Source organism: Nesoenas mayeri, assembly GCF_963082525.1.
Source record: "Nesoenas mayeri genome assembly, chromosome: 24".
NCBI lineage: Eukaryota > Metazoa > Chordata > Aves > Columbiformes > Columbidae > Nesoenas > Nesoenas mayeri.
In genome coordinates this window covers 5,081,941-5,103,134 of record NC_137546.1, presented here as the reverse complement: position 1 = coordinate 5,103,134, position 21,194 = coordinate 5,081,941, and the positions used below count along the sequence as shown (strand labels likewise).

Below are 21,194 nucleotides of genomic sequence, written 5' to 3'. Positions count from 1 at the left end.
CCTGTGTAGCCCAAGTCAACTACGAGCACGTATTCAATATTAACGCCAAACAGGCTCTGTTTGCACAGGTTCACCAAAAGGCTCGTTCCAACAGGATGGGCCCAGCCGGTATTTGCTTTCTCAGTTTCACCAGGATGAAGAGTTTGTTATAACTAAAGCACAAAGTTTGTCATAACCGAAGGACTAAGTGTATTATAACCAAAGGACTAAGTGTGTTATAACCAAAGGACAAAGTTTGTTATAACCAAAGGACAAAGTTTGTTATAACCAAAGCACCTTGGTGCCGTGCAACATCCTTCTGACCGCCGACGGTTTAAAGGGGACAAATCACAATGTGCAGAAGGAGCTTTTGGGGGAGCACCCATGGTTGGAACCATCCACCTCAATCGCCACGCGAACCCAACGGCCTCTGCTCGGAGCGTTTGGACACGTGGGTTCAACCGCGTGTATTTGTAACACACCTAGGAAAGCCGGAATCATCCTCCTCCTCTCAGTCCATGTTCTCCGTGTTTCCCAAAGCGTCGATCCCAGCAGGACGCCAATGTCTCGGGAGCCCAACGAGCAGAGGAAGAACGCAGCTCCATCCCGCTCCACCTGCCAAGAGCATCGGGACAGCAAACCCGTGGGAAAACAACTTTCAGCTGAACTGGATGCGAGAGAAAAACAAATATATATATAAATAAAACCATTCTCATTTTCTACGGCCACATAATCCAGCGGTGTTTGGATTCCAGGTTGGGGTTGGCCCACGTCTCCCCACCCACACCAATTGTCCCAGTTGCTACAGACAAAAGCGCTTAGAGCACAATCCCCATGTAACACCGCATGAAACAGAAAGAAATGAAGACACCAACCACACACGCTGCTTCCTGGGAGGTTTTTTATTATTTTTTTTTGTTTTAGTCTTTTTTTTTTTTTCTTTTTTTTTTTATTTCAGTATGGAGGCTCAAGTATCAGATGTAGATTCAATTTAAGCTTTACAAAAAAAACCAAAAATCAAAACAAAAACCCCTTTTTGCATTCCATAAAAATTGACAGAAAAGCGCCTTGGAACCAGGCTATAGAAGAGCAGAACTTTCAGCAGGTCTCCCAATGGACGTTTCCTTGCAAATCTGGTTTAGTCAGTATAGTACAACACCGAGGAACAGCCTCTCGTCCCTCCCTCCCACCAGCCGCCCCCTGTCCCCAGCCCCCAAACATACGTGGAATAGATTTTTGTTAAGGTTTTTTTTCCAGTTCTTCCTCTTTCACACACCACAGTATTTAATAAATTCTTGTTTTACATTTTTTACACCAATGTATTAATAACAAAAGGCAGGAGTGGGGTGGGGAGGAAAAGACAAACAATGATCCGTGGTTATGCGTATAAATGGGGGAGGGTGGGAAGAGAGGGGCTGAGAAAAATAATACATGGACTTCTACAGAAACAGAGCCTAAGGTCTCAAATAGTAAAATGTGGTGCAAAGTAGGTCTCAGAGACTGAAAAAGTTTGTACAGCTTTATTCATGGGGAGAAGATGGCGTCGCATGGAGAGTATTGAATGCAAATTGTGACGTGACGAAACAGAAAAGGGCAAAGGGGGCGGGGGGGATGAGTTTTCTAAGAAAGGAATCTAACGAGTGCATGGCATGTCTTGTTAGCATGAAGAGTATTTTTAACTTTGCTGCTTTCTCTTCAAAGCCTCCACCAGGTCGTTCTTAAGAGCTTCTTGTTTTGATTTGTCTGCAAAAGTCTGCACAGACCTGCGGGGAAGAAGGAAACGCAAGTCAGAGGGGACATGGGAGGGACGGAGCTTCGAACGGGTCTCGGGCCCGCGAGGTGAGAGGAGAGGGAAACACCTCAACCCAGGAACCCACAGCTCAGCTCGCCTGTTTTAATACAGAAAGCAGAAGGCAAAGTGAACACTCGAGTGAGTAAATCCAAGCAAAATTCACTCCAGCAAGGACGGCACCAAAAGACACGCTGCCCCACCAGTTCCGCTCCGCCTCCAGCCGCTGGAGGGAGAGATGCCCCATGTCTGTAGGCAGCGTAGCACCAGCGAAGGGTGTTAGCGCTCTCCCAGTCACCATGACGGGCAGGCAGAGAAAATCCACCTCTACCCAGGAAGGTGAAAAGCGCCGGGCTGTGGGGAGCTCCTGAACCCTTGTTTTATTGCAGACTGTTCACCCAGGCTCGAGCAGCCGTGGCAAAACTTCCCTGCGGTGCGTTCACCGGTGGGAAAAGCGGCCAGAGCTTCTGTTCTCAAATTTAGTTTGCAGTTTGGAGCTTACCTAGAGTAATCAGGGAATCAAAGCAGCCGAAGAACAGAGATACTGCCAGCATGATTATTGCCTGGCTTTCCTTTTGCTAGAAGTTTGGTTGCAGAAGAAAAGCTACAAGTTTGAGGAGTCACCTTGATCGCTGCCCTGCAGGGCAGCTGTGGAGGACCCTCCATCTTCAATGGCACAAGAAGATATTGCCATTTTTAAAAAAGCTCTCATAAATACGATAGAATTCGATAGAATAATAATACTAGACTTTTCAGGAGTTGCTACCACACGAGGAGTGGTTAGGATCCAGTTTGGTAGAATTTCTCCCCATATAAATGATATTTCACACCCTTTTCAGTGCTCAAAGCTACCTTATTTTGCCTGGATGCTGTCTCCTGTAAACCAGGCTGCTCTTTGTGTCAGTTATTTTCCTAGCAGTATTTCCATTCTCTCGTCTCTGGAGACTTCCGCTGCTTTCATAAAAATATATACATTTTATATGTGCATTTGTCACAGGCTAAAGAAGTGGTTCTTGGCCATTATCAATAGTGCATTTTCCCCTTCGTCAGCTTAATGATTTTTAAGACAACACGTGTAACTCATTACGAGCTGGAGTGGAGGGTTAAGCTGGCTGAGGTTAGTCGCTGCCGTGCGTCCTGGGCATGGAGAGCGGCCGGACAAACCCCTGGGACGCTGTGCAGAGCACAAGCGGGCGCAGAAACATTTCGGGAGGGCTTGAGCAGGACCGGATTTCAAGCTCCAAATTCAAGATACACCAGGCAAACAGGGGATGCGCGTGGGGGGTGAGCTCACGTTTACTCAGAAGTCACAGGAAGTTCCAATCATTAATTTTTTCAAAACTGCGGGATTTTCAAGATTTCATTAATTTCTGCAAGGAGGACGCTAAGATTACAGGGAGTTTGTTCAGCGAGCGGTGTACCACAGCTGTAAAAAACTCATGGTGCACAAGGGACAGAGTCCGGGGGCTTGTGGATGGAATCAAGTCCAAGCTGCCACCGCTCTGGGTCCGTGACCACGCGGCTCCTTCCTTGCTCCCAAGCCAGAGTGCAAAGTGGTAAATCCTGCCACATTTCCGAGCGTGATTATTTCAAATGGGAAATCACAGCGTTTAGTTGGCTGTATTAAGAAATAACCCTTGGGTGAAACAGGGATCGAACGTCGTTGATCAGTCTGCGGGAGTTAGGGGTTAGTTCTGGTCTGGGTTCTCATGCAGAGGTCTCAGCTGGGTGAGTCCTGGTTTAGTGCAGGTTGTCACACCGCACAGGCAGGGGGTACCTGGATCGGTTTAGTTATCAGGCTGGATGTAGATCTGGCGCTGGGTCAACACTTGAGAAAGTTCCCTCTGCAACTGCTTATACTTTTGGTTGTCGGGAATAGCGTCAATAGATCTACAGAGAGCAGTTTGGAAACGAGGGGAGTAAACAGGGAAAAGAACAGTCAGAAGAGGTCGGTAACACAGAGCTGGTATTCTGGACACCACCAGGAACACGCTCAGGAGGAATAAACGTAAAGAAATCAGTTAGAAGAAACAGGGGAAAGGCTGGAGAAGCCAGAGGCAGACGTTCTTTGCGTTACCAGTCCTGCGCGGATCATCTCAGCGATGCACAAAGTACCGTGACTCAAACGGAGCAACGGGGAGACACAGCAAATCGATTCAATTACAAAAGCTTACGGCAACGTTCACGCGGAAAAAAGACTGGACTACGCAATTCCTTTTAACGGTAATAAATGCTTCCTGGCTAAACCCCTGTGCACCGCAAATGAAAATAGAGGCTTGTTATGAAAGCTGGGGTTTGGAAAAAAAACCCAGAACAGCTGCTTTTCAGATACCGTCGGCTCCCTCTGCCCACGCTGTTCAGAAGGCAGCACAAACATTTAATTAGCACCATTAGTCTATCTTCGTTGACATTGGGATTTCTATGTAAAATTCCTGAGCAGAAATGAGCAGGGGTTGAAAAGTACAGTACAGTTTCCCCACAGAAAGGCACAGGGGGTTCATTCACTTCATCTGGTCTAGCACACTGTGTTTTGACCAGCGGTGTTGAGAGAATGACAGAATTTCAAACAAAGTCTAAATACCGCAAACCATTAATGTCATGACTTAATTCTAGCACCAACTGACTGTTTTTCAGAACAGTAGAAAGAGAAGTGAGAATTTAAGTACAACTTTCCGCACTGTAAAGAATAGAACTCCTAATTAAAAATAATTCTTAAATACAAGTGTTGCTAATTGGGCTATTTTCTTCCTGCTGAGGGAACAAGGGATTAAAACATTGCTTCAGATTTCTATAGTTACAAGGTAGAAATGTTCTCTGGACTCCACACAACAAATAATGTTTCCAAAGCACCGTGAGCTGAACAATTAGGGACATGAAAAGAGTTTGTGTAGGAAAGTGGCGTTCCAGCAAACGAAAGCAGATCAAGTGCTCGGCTGGGGATAGAACCACGGGGGAGCCAAGAATCAGCCGGAGAGCCCCTTACCTCAGCCCATTAACGATGTCCTTTGTTTTTCCAAAATAAATCTCATTCAGTGTACTTCTGATTTTGTTTTCCATGTCCTGGATAAAAAGGAAGAAAGCAGATCGTTAGTCACGTTTTCGGGAATCACTGTTCTGTGCATCTGATGTGTTCGTCTTGCTGTACAACACTTGTCACCGCATGGTTCAACCTGGTGTATTCTCGCTACCTCAATTCTCACAGGAGGCAGCATGTCCTTGTCTCTCTGCTCTTATCAAAGAAATAAAGGCTTTGTTAGCTCTGTTAGCTCTGTTCCTGTCCCCCCAGTTAATTACTCCAGGCTATGAGCCGTCTTTCTGGACCACAAGAGGGCAGTTTCAGTCCAGCTATTCCTTTTTCTGCATTCAGCTGCAAGAAAACGCATCTCACCCCAATCTTACTCTGTAATTTCCTGGTACTGAACGGACTATAAGCAGCAAGTCAGCCATTTAGCAAAGCCAGCAGGTAAATAGTTTTACAATTACTGGTTAATTTGAATTTTTGACCTGGCGACTCATAATTTAAAACCGCATGACAAACAGTTTTCAGAAAGATCTTGTAAATGAGCAGCATTTTTTCAGCAGGTCACTTTTACTCCAGCCCAAAACTTTTAAATGGGATAAAAAAATTAAGTATCTGCTTTCCTTTTATTTCCCAGCTCCTTTCAAAAATGCATTATAGTTTATTTTAGTTGAGAATTCCTTCCTCTCTTGCCAAAGTGGCTGTGGAGATGAAGGAAATCAAGAGCACCTTCATACAGGACAGTGCACTTACCTCTACCAAGCGTCCGATATTGGCTATGTGTGGAGAGGAGTCGCTCACGGTCTCATCTTTCTCCATCTAGAAAGAAAAGATACAGGTGAAAATGCAAGGGTAGATTTACTTACCAAAAGAAGGGATGAAAGAAGCGGGTCTCAAAATCCCAGAGCAACTATTCTTTCAATGTGCAAACAGACTGAGAAATTCCCCGAACTAGATAACGGCTCACATGTTGATAACAGAAATGTAGTGTAATAAAAACCAGAAGATAAGCGGTGCTGTAGATCCTCGGTGTAGACAGGCACTACAACATTGTCACTCGGGGCTGCGGGAGATCACGGCAGGGCACGTGTAGCAGGACAAGACGCACAGCGTGGGGACGGGAAAACAAGGTTGTTGTTGATGTGATGCACACAAGGATGGTGCTGGTGGGTTAACAGCTGGGAACTAACCCTGTTAAAAAAGCTGTTTCTTTTAATCTTTATCGCAAACGCTCCTTCCAACCACACGTGTGGCACATTCTCCATTTGCGGGATCTCCTGGCACAAGACATTTTAGGCTTTATTTACCTTCCAGCAGAGAGGGAAGGTGCAGAGAACACAAAAACCACAACTACCTGCAAGAGTGGTGCTGATTTAAACTGCTGCAATAACAAGGAAAGAGAAATTTGACAGTTTGTAGTTATTTTTTCTTCTTAGACCAAAAACCCAAACCGATATTTACCTAACTATTAGGGGGAAATACAAAGTGGCAAGCATGAGGGGAAAGCCGATTGCTGATTGCAATGACATTCAAAGTTGGGTCAACACAAGCGTGTAATGATCCCATGGTCTTAGTGTAGTGTCTGAACAGCAGAGGTACCTGAACCAGGTGAGCTTTTTCATCATTAAGATCAAAAATTGGGAGCTGGTACTGCAGAACGCAATATTTGCTTTATTTTAATCCGACTTTGCGCCACGTAACGTCCACACCGAGCCCGTGGCCGACCATCCATGATCTGCGCTAGGGAAAACATCATCATCTCCAGTTCTTGAGAGGAGAATCCTGGCTAGACAAGCTGTTGAACTATAAACATCAGTCCCAGGGACCTCAACTGATACAAGATGTGCTGAGATGGCACGAAAACAAAACTGGGAGAAAAATGTAGTGGGAAGAACAGTCTTCAAAGGGCTTTGCTAATCCCACTGAATTCTCTTATCCATCTGTTCATATCCCTCCCTCAGGGTAGAGTTTAAAAATCTGGGCCAGCTACAGGTTTCTTCTAATAAGCCAAGTCTCTAACAGGCTTAGGGAAGCATGTAATTTAGTTGGAACCCTGAAGGCAAAAGATAACCTAGAAGAGGGGGAGAAAAAGAACAAGGCTGTTTAATTTTCCCTTTCGATCGCAGTCAGACTGTTTACACGTAATGGAGACACGCTGCCTGGAGAACGGATCCAGTCGCAGGAGAGGGAGAAGATACATCTGAACTCCGCAACCACGCGTATAAACGTTACGGTGAGTTGGTGAACTAGCAGCAAATTGGGCAAATGGGGCAGCCGGGGAGTTGGCAGCGGGTCATTTATTTCCATGGGCTCCCCACCGAGTCTCTTCCACACCTGGACAGGCCCAGCTCACGGGTAAGAAGCAGAATCTGAAAATATAACTTGGTATTTTTTTTTTGGCAAAACGTATATTATTACATCTCCATAAAAACTGCTGCCAGAAGGAAAACATTTTTACACGCTCTAGAAGCCCAGATGTTACGAGAGGCTGTTTTAATGGAGTTCAGAGTCAGTAAGCAGCCATGTTATACAAACAGCGGAGTTGTCGGCATTTTTAAAGGTTCCTTCCGGCAGCTGATACCGCACGGACCTAAAGCAAAAAGCCTAGAGCTGCTTAAATAAAGGGGTTAATTTGCTTCGAGGGGAAATTCCATTCTGTAAGTCGATGTTAACAAGCGGCTCATCTTCCCACTGTCACTCCCCATCTGCTGTCGAGGCTCAGCCAAAAACCCAACGCTCCCGAATGAGCCAAGTCCCATCTAGGGGGCTCAGCGGCTCCTCTCCCGTTCGAGACGCGGCGCTTGGCTCCCTCGCCATCTGCTGTGAGTCTGACTCACAGGGAACTCACTCTTTTGGGTCTATCAAGCTCTCGATGGCTGGCTGGTCACTTCGGATGTTTCCTGCGTGGAATGCGGCAGCTGTTTGAGCTTTCTGTAAACGTTATTTGGAGGATGAGTTAATAGGAAGAGAGAAATTTAAGTTGGATAAACACTTTGGTTCATCGCGGAAGTGTCTAAAAATACTAGAGAGATGAGGAAGAAACTCATCCACCATTTTGCTCTGAAGGGCTGACGGCAACATCCGCAGCTGCTCTGGCCACAGAGGGATGGGAAAATCTCTTTAATGAAACACAAACACAGTAACACAAGCCAAAGGTTCCCGAGCCACAGGCAGCGGGCAGACTGAAGCCTCCAGGTGCAAAATATGGGGAATTATTTGGATGTCAGTAAGGCAAAGTTTGGCCTCTCTCTCCAATGCTTATTTCAAACTGTAACTAGATAAATGAAGATTGTGAGCTCTATGGAGCTTGCAGCTTTGTAGAATTCAGCCCAGAACTTACTGCGTCCTTGTGTGGCCTTTGCGTATATTTACTCCAACCAGCGTAACCAAAAATATCCTGTATCCTTTACCAAACTGTACGTTCAAACCCACGAGCAAACCTGGGGATGCTACATCAGCTCTCTATGCCACTTGTCCATACGTACTGAACTCTTTGTCTAAACCACTTGTTATATAACTGAACCACTGTAAAATCCATATGTTCATCTGAAGCAGAAATAATTTCCCGGGCAATTACTGTTCAGCACATCTCTGCTGCCCTCTGCATCCCAAAATACTACTTGGGTAGCAATTAAAGAGACAGTTACTCCAGGAACATAAGGATGGTGACAGCAACGACTTGAAGAACCATTTGGAGGACACACACTCCCCAATGCTCCGCTTACTGCTGCAACATCTGGAAGTCGGTGGGATGGGCCTTTACATGAAAGCTCAACTTGATGAAAATATATGACTCTGCTAACTGCAGAGCACAAGCCTCAGAGGGTTTAGCTATTATGATAAATGGCAGAATGTCTCTGCTGGTGTTTTCTTGAGCAGCATTAGATCGCAGGACGCAGGGACAGCGCGGTTTGCAACAGAGCAGCCTTCATCCAGCTCTGCAAAACGTTCCACCTTTGCCAGGGAGCGTTTCAAATATGAAAATCAACACACATCTGTGCTGCTTTAATCTGAAATCCCAGGCTTCACTTCCCCTACAACTTTATATCCTCCCCCTGCCTGCACCTCCGAATGTAAATAAACTATAGGTTTTGAGCCAACTTCTTTCTCGGCAAACTCGCGCTTCCTCACAACGTTCATCCTGGCTTAGGAAACACACACAGGTTCTTTGTGCAAGGCGAGATCTCAGAAAGGCACCTGTTAGTCTTGCTTTTAAGGAGGGGGCTCCAGAAATGTGTCCAACAAAGTGCAGCTTTGACTGTTTGCCAGAAAACGGGAAGGCTATGTCTACTTTGCATAAAACGAAACAGGATCACACAGCTGCTCTTACCTTAAATAAAAGCGTGGCCTAATGAAACCTCAACATTCAGCTAAAGCAATACGGTGCTGTGGCAAACGACACAAGTCATTCCAATGTACACAAAAAGGACGGGACCCCAATGTCGGTCAGAGAGAAAATCATCTGCCAAGCATCTGGCTTGAATCAGGAGGGGGGTGGGAGGTACCTACACTCACTGGAGAACGGTAATTGAAAAGTTGCTGGCATTTTTCATTTTCCTACGAGTGCTGCTCCCTTTGTTGTAAACTGAAGGTAACGTGTCCTGTCCTTTGCTCTCATACGTACCACACGTCACTCTGCAGCCCCTTGTCACAACAGACGGCGTATAACACACCAATTACAGAATCGTTTTGGTTGGAAAAGACCCCCGAGATCATCGAGTCCAACCATAACCCAACCCCTGGCACTGCCCCATGTCCTGAGAACCTCTACACAAAGAAGATTTTCAGTTTCCCAAAACAGGCTGAGTCCTCCGTCTACCCTGTCTCTCCCTCTTTCCTTATTCTGTTCACTTACAAATGTAAAATGCATGTACTTACTTACACGTTTACTTTCCTCTTATAAACAGAGACAACTTATAGTGTATTAAAAATCACATTGGGAAAACTACTGAGAAGTAGTAGTTCAATGACTTGGATGAGAAATGTCAATTCTCAGTGTATGACATTAAAGTAGATGTAGGATAGGGACACAATGTCTAAGTAGTATCTACCCAGAACAAAACGTGTGGCCCCAAGCCAGGTGTCCAAATACTCAAATACATGGTGTCTTGGAGAAAGAGATAAAAATATTCTTAGGAATTCAGTGCAACATTTAGGAATAGCCTAAATGGGAGCCTTGTAGTAACAAGTGTCTGGAGACATCAAAAAAAAGGCAAAGACAAGTTTTTCCAAATAGTGGTAACAAAGGCAGCAAACCCCTCTGTGTTTGTGTCTGATGTGGGGGAATAATATTTCACCGATAGGAAATGACAGCAGAAAACAGCTATTTCTAGACTTTCACTTCTAGACCCAAGCTGTTCCTTCGCGCCTGCTCCTGGCCACCAAGTTAATCATTCCAGTCATCACTCGAAAAATACCTGATTTGCAGCTACGAGGTGAAACTGGTTTCAAAGGAATGGCTCTCACCACACTTCCCTTTAAAGCTCTGAAAGGTTCTCTCTGCCATCAGTTTATAAGCCAGGATATTACAAAGCTTGTGAACACTTCAAAAACTTCCACTGAAATGTGAGGACATCTGCTATTCACATTTTAGGATCAAAAGGTGGTCAAGTAGCTTATACGTTAAGTTGACCAAAACCATGTACAACTTACTATGGACAAAATGATCTCAAAAGTATAATTTAGACATCAGATTAGTGATATCAACTGTAACATACCGCTCCAGAGATAACTGAAACCTACGTTCAGTGCCCAAGTTTGCTGCAGACTGTATGAAAAGTCTATCAAAAAATAAAAACCAAACCTGCTGTCCTTAGGTGATGTGGCCAACGAGATTTACAGCGAAGTAAAAGCCTTGCACTCGGTTTAGCCCAGCTACAGCTCAACAAACAGCGCGGGACAAACAGCTCCTCCTCACATAACACACCTCGAGGCAGCAGCAAGATTCTCGTGGATTCTGCCATAGCCTGTCCCACTGAGCATCTGCAAACAGAATGATCTCCGACCCAGAGCTACATTCTGAACGTCAAGTTTCCATTGTTTGTGCAGAAGCAGTGCATCATTACCCCAGTGGCTTTTTTTTACGGTTACTTGCATTGGAAGCAGGCCCCTGCTGTAATGCATCACATCTGAATTAAACGATCTGCTGTTAAAATGATGACAGAAGCATGAATCTCCTCACTAAAGCTTCGAGAGTGGAAGTCAAACTAAACAAGCTCAGGCCAAGGTGTACTGAGGACACCCATTCTCCACAGACTCTTGTTTTCCTTGGCTCGGCTCTCGCGCACCATAAGGCCACGGCCAGAGTCAAGCCCTTGGCCTCCACTTCACAGCGATGATTTAAAGTATTAGGAAGGCCTGTGATTAAATATTTGTCCGGGTCACCATAACTCGGGTGTAATTACTGCAAACATTCTAAAGGGGTACGCAATGCTCGAAGCTGTCGCCAGATGCCTTTTCCCTCCCTCTGATTTTCCATCAGCTTCTTCTGTAAATCAACAATGTGGAAAGAAAGAAAAAGTCACCTAGATCTGGGGCAAGCTCCTGTGAGTGCAATATTAACACAACTTCAGTTTGTCTCCGCAATCACAGATTGTCCTTTCCTTCACCTGGCTCAAACCTGGGCAAAAACACGAACCGTTTAAGAGTCTGCGCTGTCCTCTGTATCGAAAGCAACGCTCTGCCCTGGGAAGTTTCATAAAGGAGTTTTAGCTGCTGCCAACCTCTCCAGTCACTCCTGACCGTACAATAAGCCTCCTGTCTGCCAGAGTTTATTACTGATTTCCACAGTCCAGATCTCAAGCAGTTGCAATTCAGCAGCAGCACGAAGCAGGGAGACAACAGCCTTTGGCAGGCGGCTGGGACGGAAGCACCTTCGCCCAGCAAAGCCAAGCCCAGCAGATCCTGACTAAGAACAGTCATCTGGCGGGCACCTTCCCTGCAAAACAACCTCTCACAAGAGAGACTCCAAGTAATTAACACCGGCACAAAAATCCTGAATGCATAAGCTCATCTTGTATTTTTATCATCCTATTGGAATCTTCCAGTAAGAAAGCGGGCAAATCTTACAGGTAAAGATATCTCTCTGGGTAGCACATATGGAAGTATCAAAATGTAGAAAAGCCAAAAGAAAAACTAAGACTCGAAAGCAAGTCTAAACTCCTCCTGAATGTTTTCTATTTTTAATGGAAAGCTCAGCTGCCATCGAGCAAAGTTCAAGGGGCTCCCTGGTAATTACACACTTACGCATTCGCTGTTTCACGGGGCTGCATGCGCAGCAGGAGAAGAGATGTTTATACAACACCTCACAAAATCAGCTTTGTGTTCCTGAGGGGGGCTACTGAGTATATATATCTGTATATATATATATAAATAAGGAGAGGCACGCCTTGGTTCTGCAGCGTACGCGCGTGCCGATGTACAGACGTACCTGTCTGGTGAGGCTCCCTCCAAGGTTCATGGTACCAGAGCCAGTTTTATTAGTCTGCAGCCACAGCATCACTGTGGAGGTCAGCTTGTAATGAGCGGTGCGACCACTGGATTTCTCCTACAAGTGGGAGGACAACAAAAAAGGTGACAAAAGGTTAAAATCCCTCCAAAACCTAAATGGTGGCTGGCTCTGAAAAGCCCACAAGCAACAGGATAGATACACGTAACCTCACTCACACAGCACAGTCTGGTTCTTAAAAGCAATTTTAAGTGTGCACATTCCCCTAAATTTCCAAAGCAAATCTACTTAGAGCAATTTAACCTCCTATTACCGTGTTTTTATTACCTAATTAGTGATATTTATCTGTAGAGGTTTATGTTTTTAAAAGAAAAAAATCTCAGGATCACAGGCATAGAAAGTAACATACTTTCAATTCTTCTGGGATTCCTTTTGATTCCAGCCCTGACTTATCTCTGTCCAAATTGCTTCAGGGAATTTTCAAAAATTAACAGGGGAAAGAAGTTTACAGCCCCTAACACAATATTGCATTGTTCGGTGGAACACCTGTGCTCGTTAATTGTCTGGAATTAACTGGGTTTTGTTTTCCCTTAGGAATATCGGCTGCCCTAGAGGCTGTACCTGAACCTCCACCACGTGGATGGAATCCCAGCATCCCTTAATCTTCTTTGATCCGTCTCCAGCTTTCTTAATGAGGATCACCCCGGCAAAACCATGATCCAGGTCCCAGAGGTAGACGGAGGAGACTCCACCTTCAAAATACCTGCAGGATGCAATCCAAGAGCCACGTTACAGTGAGCAGGATCCAAGTCAGAGTCACATATGAATAATAACCATCTTTTAATAAGCAGAAACTCTATATCCTGGTAAAGAGTTTTTTTCTTTTCAGATGGCACACTCTCACTATATACCTAGAACCACGCCGGTTTAAATCATTTTATAACACAGAGACTTTAATTACAAAAATCCTGTACATTTCTCTAAAGGAGAATAAAAGTCTAGTGAGAAACAGAGCTAGCTACAGATTTCTACAGTACCTGAGCAAACAATTCCTCTGATTCCAATTAACTATAACAGCTGGTAAAACTACAAGCTACAAAGTAAGCTGAGAGTAAGGCTTTATTTTATAGTTTGGTGGGGTTTTTTTTTCCTTTTCTCTTGCTATTGGGAAAGTCTGGAAGTCCTTTACAATAAAGTCCGCTAATTAAGACAAAAGGGAGCGAGTAAGTAGCTTTATGCTGCTGTCTCAAAAGTGTGTGTGAAGCTGATTTACTGATTTATCACCAATCGAGTTGAATTGAGTCTCAGGTTCTTAGAAATGAAGGGATGCTTTTGAGCTTTACATCTTGTTCCAACCTCAGGTACGGTATACAGCAGAAAGTAAGCTAGACTACCCAAATCTCAGGTTTCTCATAGCAAAAAGTACAGTCTTAGAAAACTAACACAGCAATGACATTTGCAGAACCCAATTCCTCCTTCCTAACGCTTGTACTGGGCTCATTCTATGCCGGATGAAAAACACACTTTAAAATAATGGTAAAGAACCCAACGCGGTAGGAAAGAACATGCACAAGCACCAAGTTCGGCTTCTAGAAAAGCCAAACCATAACCCACAGTATTTATCCATTCTCAAGTTACCAAACAGCCACAAGGAGCATCACGCAAAAGGGACTAATACTGTCACGGCACAGCAAGATCTCAGCCGTGAACTCATGCTGCGCAGAATCACCATCTCCTGGGGAAGACACAACTTTGGCTGAGCCAGAAGATCAATGACAAGGCATTTTAGCATTTTCTGCTCTCTCCTGAGCACATACTACCCTTCCGCAGGTATGTACATAAAGCAGATAAAACACCCAGCAGGAGGAGGAGAGGAAAAGCTGTCTCCAGTGTAAGTTGGGGAATGACCTATTAGAGAGCAGCGTAGGGGAAAGGGACCTGGGGGTCCTGGGGACAGCAGGGTGACCATGAGCCAGCACTGGGCCCTTGTGGCCAGGAAGCCAATGGGACCTGGGGTGGGTTAGAAGGGGGTGGTCAGTAGGTCAGAGAGGTTCTCCTGCCCCTCTGCTCTGCCCTGGGGAGACCACACCTGGAATCTTGTGTCCAGTTGTGGCCCCTCAGTTCCAGCAGGACAGGGAACTGCTGGAGAGAGTCCAGCGCAGCCACCAAGATGCTGAAGGGAGTGGAGCATCTCCCGTGTGAGGAAAGGCTGAGGGAGCTGGGGCTCTGGAGCTGGACAAGAGGACACTGACGGGGGCTCATTCATGGGGATCAATATGGAAAGGGGGAGTGTCAGGAGGATGGAGCCAGGCTCTGCTGGTGACAACCAGGGACAGGACAAGGGGCAATGGGTGCAAACTGGAACACAAAAGGTTCCACTTAAACATGAGAAGAAACTTGTTCCTGGTGAGGGTGGCAGAGCCTGGCCCAGGCTGCCCAGGGGGGTTGTGGAGTCTCCTTCTGTGCAGACATTCCAACTCGCCTGGACACCTTCCTGTGTAACCTCATCTGGGTGTTCCTGCTCCATGGGGGGATTGCACTGGATGAGCTTTCCAGGGCCCTTCCAACCCCTGACATTCTGTGTGACACTCTTGTGTCCCTTTCCCCTATGCTGCTCAATTTTAATTGGTGCCTACTGCTACTCATCGCCAAGCTTAGTTTGGGCACGAAGTAACCAACATGCACATCACTGCCCTATGACATTTGTCAAGTCACTGATAATATACCGTTAAAAAAAGGAAAGCCCTTTGCTCCACAGGCACGCTAAAGCCAGACTTCCAGCAGGCAATTCAGACCTAACAAACCAGAATTGCCCTTTTTACATCCTCCAGGGAATTCACAAACGGATTTTGGTTAATGCAGTTAATGGGAATTTCAGTCCCACAGCAAAGCTCGGTTCCAATCCGAGTGACCCTTTCCTTGGAGAAAAGGACAGTGCAAATCAAAAGCCAGAGCACATGAGCTACTGTCCACTTCCAGAGACCCTGAATTAAGAAAAACATCATATACAGAATATGTGAATTCAGTCAAAATGAACTGGCAGCCACTGAGAATATTACAGTGCGTACAGACAGTTTCCCCATTACCCACTTTATGAGCTTGCTATGAGCATGAAACGTTAATTAAGAGAGGGATCGAAACAAGGTCTTTGGAAATTTATTCTTACCTACTGTACTTTGATCCTAATGACATGAAACAGGAAAAAAAATAATTTTTATGTGGTTCACCTTTATGAGATTTTACATAAAGGCTTTTGTGGGTATTTTAAGAATGTGCTAAAATGTTGTCTGAAACCACATAAAACCATCTGAAGAACCTCCCGCCAGAACTAACAGCGCACACATGGAAACGCTTTAACTTGCCTTTGTATATTTAATGAATCAAATATAGTATTAATATTGTTTTAAATACCAACATGCTATTTCAATAAAGTCGCTTTGCCGTAGCCAGATCCAGTATCTTGAGACTCAAACAACAAGGCCAGCGATTGAAGCGTTATGAATCCAAGGCACGCCGGGATACGGATTAGCCAAAGCCTCCTCTGCGCTTCAGGAATATAGAATCACTTCAAAAATTCACTCCTCCTTCACAGGGAGAAAATATATATCATTGATCACCACATTAGATTTCACCTTTCCTCACACAGCAAATCAAATGCACTCAGGTGGGGTTTCTGAAGACTAAAGCCAAGAAAGTCGTGTTTGGAGAAGGGAACATTCCTTGAAACCTGTTGTTTGTTTTCTTTTTTTCAAGAAAAATAAAGAAGTGCTACAGGTTAATTGGCTGCTATATAATAGACTAGATGACAGACAGATTGGTAGGAATTTAAATCTACATTCATGAACTTGGATTTGCTGCAGGAAGGCTGGACTACCTCCAAGAAACACCCTCACCGCAGATTAAATAGCTGCACTTATTAAAATCCAAGCAAGAGAGGTAACCAGCTTGGAAAAGGTTCCTGGAAGGCACAAGCTGATATATCTTCTCCGTTGAAGAAGGAGATGGGCAAACCAGAGCGCGGGCGCATCAAAGTGACGTGCAGTAGTTGCAGCAAAACACCTTGAAAGCGCAACACAGCTCCTGGATCAAAGAGCGTTTTGTTTGATCGCCTGTTCTGGCTCCCCTGGCTCAGGACACGTTCCCCACCTGCACAACAGCGCTGGGAACAGGCAATGTGTCTGCTTTGGAAGCTCCAGTCCTCTCCCGAAGCACCCAAGGCCCAGCACAAAGCAATCAGTAGATGCTTTTGAGGTGTCCAAGAAGTCTGATGTAGGAGGAAAACTCCAAGTCATCCTAGGCTACCTTTCAGAAAGGAGAAACCATTTCCAAAGGACAGCAATTCAAAGCGAAGCAATCGCTCCTCTTCTGCTTAAGGATGGGGATCTCTCTAGGATGTAACTCTGGATTTACCTACAGACAAAAGCTTGTTATAGAACGGTGAAAAAAACAATCTTATGGTTGTCATGTTGCTTCGTTAACAACCAAAACAGTGCCACGTGATAGCCCAGGACAGCCAGAGTTCTTCTATCTCCAGTAAAACTGGTTTTTACAAAAGCTGCCCAGGAACATGACTAAAACACATAAGGCCCAACGTAATCAATTCATTCTCTTTACAAAATTCAGAAGAGCTTTTCTTTCAAAATCAATCCCAGTTTTAATGCCACGATCAAACACTTAAGTTTTATGTCCGTTACTCATCAACCACAGAACTCCTGGAAAAAGCTGGTTTATGCAAAAAAAATGTCACACTTAAGACTGACCTACTTTACGAACGCAAGAATAAAAGAAAATATTTAAGCTACGAGTGATCCAAAGCTTTATGAAGTGTTTGAAGTTGAAGCGGGTGGAGACACAGGATGGAAAGTTAAGAACTCGAGCTGTATCCATGAACCAGAGACTGTGGCCAGAACAACAGTGCAAATTCAGGAGAGATGTGAGAGGGGAGGAAATCCCGCAGCTTCCAGTACAGACCTCAAGAAGGGAGGACAGATTAATCACTTTGTTTTACCGCTGAAGGCCAGATCATAAAAGGCACCGTAACCTGCCCGATAGCATTCTGCTTCTTGCAAGTCAATGCTGGACTCTACACTGAGAAATGGAGTTTCCACCACACAGCAATAAAAACAAGCCACGACTTTCAATTCCACTTCAGAACCAAATCGCTCATCCATAAAAACACTCGTGTGTTTTCCAATAAGTAACTGGGAGCCAGAGACACCGGGTGGTGTTTGGATCTGGCTTGTGGCTCTTGAAACACAAAGCCACAAAACCCTGATGCCAAAGTACCAGTACCTGGAACCTCGGCCCGGCTGTGCAAACCATCAAAGGAGTGGCACAGTGTTTCAAACTGGCTCGATTAAAGCAGCAAAATAGATTTTCTTTCTTTTTCCTCTAAAGCTTGCATAGCTATTTCTTCTAGCTACAAAAGTTCAGCATTGAAAGGGAAGCGTCTCCATCTATTTAGATCAACAGACTTCGAAGAAATGTGTCATTTAAAACACCTACCGCGAAGGAAAATATTGAGCATTCAGCTATAAATGTTTTTAAAGAGTGACAATGACTAAAGGCGCAATCTGAGAAATGAGTGTCTAGCAGCAACCCATAAAAGTTGCCTAAAAGATGAGGTGAAGAGACATTTCAATTATTATTAAAACAGATGAGTGTGATGGCGAGTGACTTGGCACAATTTCCACCAAATCCTTCCCCATCATTTTAAACCAGCACATAAATAGCAGAAATATGAAGGAAGCGGCAAGTTTCAGTGACTCACCCTGCACCAAACCCCAGATATTGTGTTGGTTCAGATCACCTGCCAGCCTGCAGGTCAATTGAGGGGGGGAAAAGTCTTCAGGACAACACCAAGAGAGCAAAGTTGTCATTAAATCATTTCATTGCCTGCGTCCTCCACCCAGCTTTCCAGCAATGAGGCTCACAGGCCTGTTCTTTAATAAAAAGGACAAGTTGGGACCAGGAACTAACCAGGTTATGACACTTCTGCTGGTGTGAGAACAGTTGATTTACAGGTCCTCTCTCCCTCCTTCTCCGGTCCCACGAGCGCGACTGTTTAACGCTTTCAGAATGTTACCTAAATACTTCAAATGAAGAAGGTAAAATGTTTGTGTATTTAGCCCAGCTGTTTTTCCCCCCAGTTTATGAACACGGCCCAAAGTATGCCTGTGGACTCTCTGCAGGTATTTTACAGAAATTCTTTCCAGCATACACAGGTGCAAAAATCCCCGGAGCACACATACCAATGCAGTTAGGTATGTGTAACTCCAATGCCAGTTGCACTTGAAAGCTCACATCCACATCTGGAGCACGGCGGGACGACTCCAACTGCGCAGCAGAGCTGTGAAGTGCAAGAACTCCGTAAGGAGGGAAAACAGCATCCAAACAACGGGATTCTGAAGGCTAAAAGTCTCCCAGAACCTCCTGTTTTGTGTTTTCTGGTATCTTTCATTAGTTAAAAAAAAGACCCAAACCAAACATGTATTGCTCACATTTTCCTTACCATCCAATTGCTCTTGGCAGATGGAAACTAATGACCAAATCCCTTTTGAGAAGTCACCTGGAAACAGTTCCATCAGCCACCTAATAAGCAAGACAATGGGTCACTTTGTAACACGGCCAAACGAGGAACCGCTTCATTAACCGCCAGGAAGCGCCGGCTGCTTCCAAATCTTTCAGCCGTCCCCATCCCCGCCACCAGTTTGCTCTGCAGAGCCGGCCCACAGCTTCACCCACCCACCGTCTGACACGTTTTACGCTCTGCCAGCTATAATTCAAATAAGGGTAGGAGGGGAAAAGATGGCAGCAGAAGTCTTGTGCATCGTGTATTAAGTTTGCCAAAGCCTGTGCAGATTCCACGCAACAAACTTCTTTCTTCAAATAGGTGCATATGAGATATGCTACAAGACGGCTATAATGGGTTAAGTTACTTCGTCTTCAATTTTCCATCATTAAAACGCTGCATTTGTGAGAGCATGAGGTAAATTTCTGCAAGCCTAGCCATGTATTATTAGAGATAATCAGTTCTAAAATCCCAAATCGCAATAAATTGAGATTCTGAAGTATAGCCTCACTCCATTTTTGAAAGCGGGTAAGTAATATCTTACTGGGGATTTAAAACTTCCAGAGAACGGTGTTGGAGGATGCTGCAGCATCAGTGCTGACCTCTTAATGCAAGTTTTCCCTCTGCAGTGTTCAGATTTTATGTAATCACAGAGAACCGCGGGCACCCCAGGGAACAACTCCTCCTCTGCTCAAAATCTGCGATTCACAAGATAAGAATGTAGCCTGTGCAGAGCTGCTCCAAAACCAAGCACCCAATGAAAAAGAATATGGAAGAGAACTCATTTAGTTCTCCCAGCATGACAGGATGCTTCATGTTTTCCTCTCTTCTGAGTTTGCTCTAACCTGTGTAATATATATCAACAATTTCAATATTGATTCTGAGTTTCAAGCTGCCCACGAGCAACTTAAGGGACCCCAACACTGCTCTGTTTACTCTTACATCTAAATTTCCTTGGGAAAACATCCCTGTTTTAATTTTAAAAGCCTGCAAACATGAAAGCAGTGAGAATCTCAGCACTTTAGGTCTGTCTTAGACTTCATCTTGCACTTATCAGTCTAACCCGGAGGCAAGAATCTCGCAGATGACATAATCCTGATGTCACACCCTATTGTACGCAACCCCAGCCAGCAGCGAGATGGAAAGTCAGGTTTCCTTAGCGCTGGGATGCACAACAAATGCATCTGGATTCCATCGACAGGGCCCTCGCTGCGCAAACCGCACTAACCATGGTGCCCAAGAGAAAGCCATCACAAAGGGCTCGTAACCCTTAACGAGGAACAGTGAGCTAATGGCAATAAAGTCACTTCAAAGCTTTGCATGGGTTTGGAGTTTAGGCAAATGAGGTTTACATCTAAACACAGACAGAAGGCTCATATAAAGAGCTCACAGCTGCCTAATCACTCGGGGGTTGAAAGTGGTACCGCAGGCTGCGGGGATGGGGGCTCAGGGGCTGCCCTCCTGCACACACCTACGGGCACGAGCTCTAACGCCAAAACCACTAATTACAGCCCTTACATCTGCTGCTCTCCTTTTCTTTACCTGCTGGAATCGGCGCTGCACAAAATAAGTCAAATCTGGTCAAACAGATGCACACAGCAATTGCTACAAACCTTAAGTGCGAAGTATTTTCATAATTGGAGAGGAATTAATTCCACTGAGAGGATCTCATGGTCTGTCAGGTAAAGTGATGTACCAGGGCAGGTAAAGTGATGTACCAGGGCAGGTAAAGGGACGTACAAGGGCAGGTAAAGGGATGTACCAGGGCAGGTAAAGGGACGTACCAGGGCAGGTAAAGGGATGTACGAGGGCAGGTAAAGGGATGTACTGGAGCAGGTAAAGGGACGTACAAAGACAAGGAAGGAGAAATTAGATGACAAACTACAGCAGCACTCTGAAAGAGTTAAAGTCGAAGGGCAGCACTAATGAGGTTTGTAGTTTTTTCTTAGCAAGACAAGCGGACAAAGTCAGCCCTGAGCACTCTAAAAATGGACTTGTCTGTCATTGGGACTTTGCCACCGTACCTGACCAGCTCAGTCCCTTGAATGTCTCTAGCAAAAGGCTCCTGAATCTACATATTCCTGAAGGCACGTGTGTACAGGGAAATACCATCGCCTTTCCTCCTGGAGCTGAAAAGAGAGACGTGACGGGTGTTCTGTTCAGGATCTGTGCTGCAAAGACTCCTGCAAATGCTTGGCTGGCAGCGGTGCCATTCTCAGCACTGCTGACACCACCCAAAATGGGAGTGACTAACTCCAATTCGGACAGGATTCCAATCCAAAATTCAATAACACCAGGATTACACACAACAAAGACATTTTAGAGGTCAATCCTCTCCCAGACCTCCTTCCGCTCCTACCAAATTCCTTGTCCAGAGCCCCCATATAAC

At 45.1% G+C, this 21,194-nt stretch overlaps 1 protein-coding gene across 3 annotated transcripts in view; it reads right to left on the bottom strand.

Annotated features, from left to right (window-relative positions):
• Positions 1-585: 585 nt before the first annotated feature.
• CAPZB (capping actin protein of muscle Z-line subunit beta) overlaps positions 586-21,194 on the bottom strand; it is a gene marked incomplete at its 5' end in the record, with an annotated part of 54,047 nt that continues 33,438 nt past the window's right edge. For 2 of the 3 annotated variants that reach the window (XM_080358849.1, XM_080358848.1), the window contains 5 exons: positions 3,544-3,658; positions 4,752-4,828; positions 5,541-5,606; positions 12,217-12,333; positions 12,856-12,997. In XM_080358849.1, coding sequence (XP_080214975.1) covers positions 3,556-3,658; positions 4,752-4,828; positions 5,541-5,606; positions 12,217-12,333; positions 12,856-12,997 — 505 coding nt within the window. In that variant the 3' untranslated portion in view covers positions 3,544-3,555. Of the gene's footprint in view, positions 1,743-3,543; positions 3,659-4,751; positions 4,829-5,540; positions 5,607-12,216; positions 12,334-12,855; positions 12,998-21,194 lie in introns of those variants that run through there. The other variant, XM_080358850.1, reaches the window with a different exon arrangement.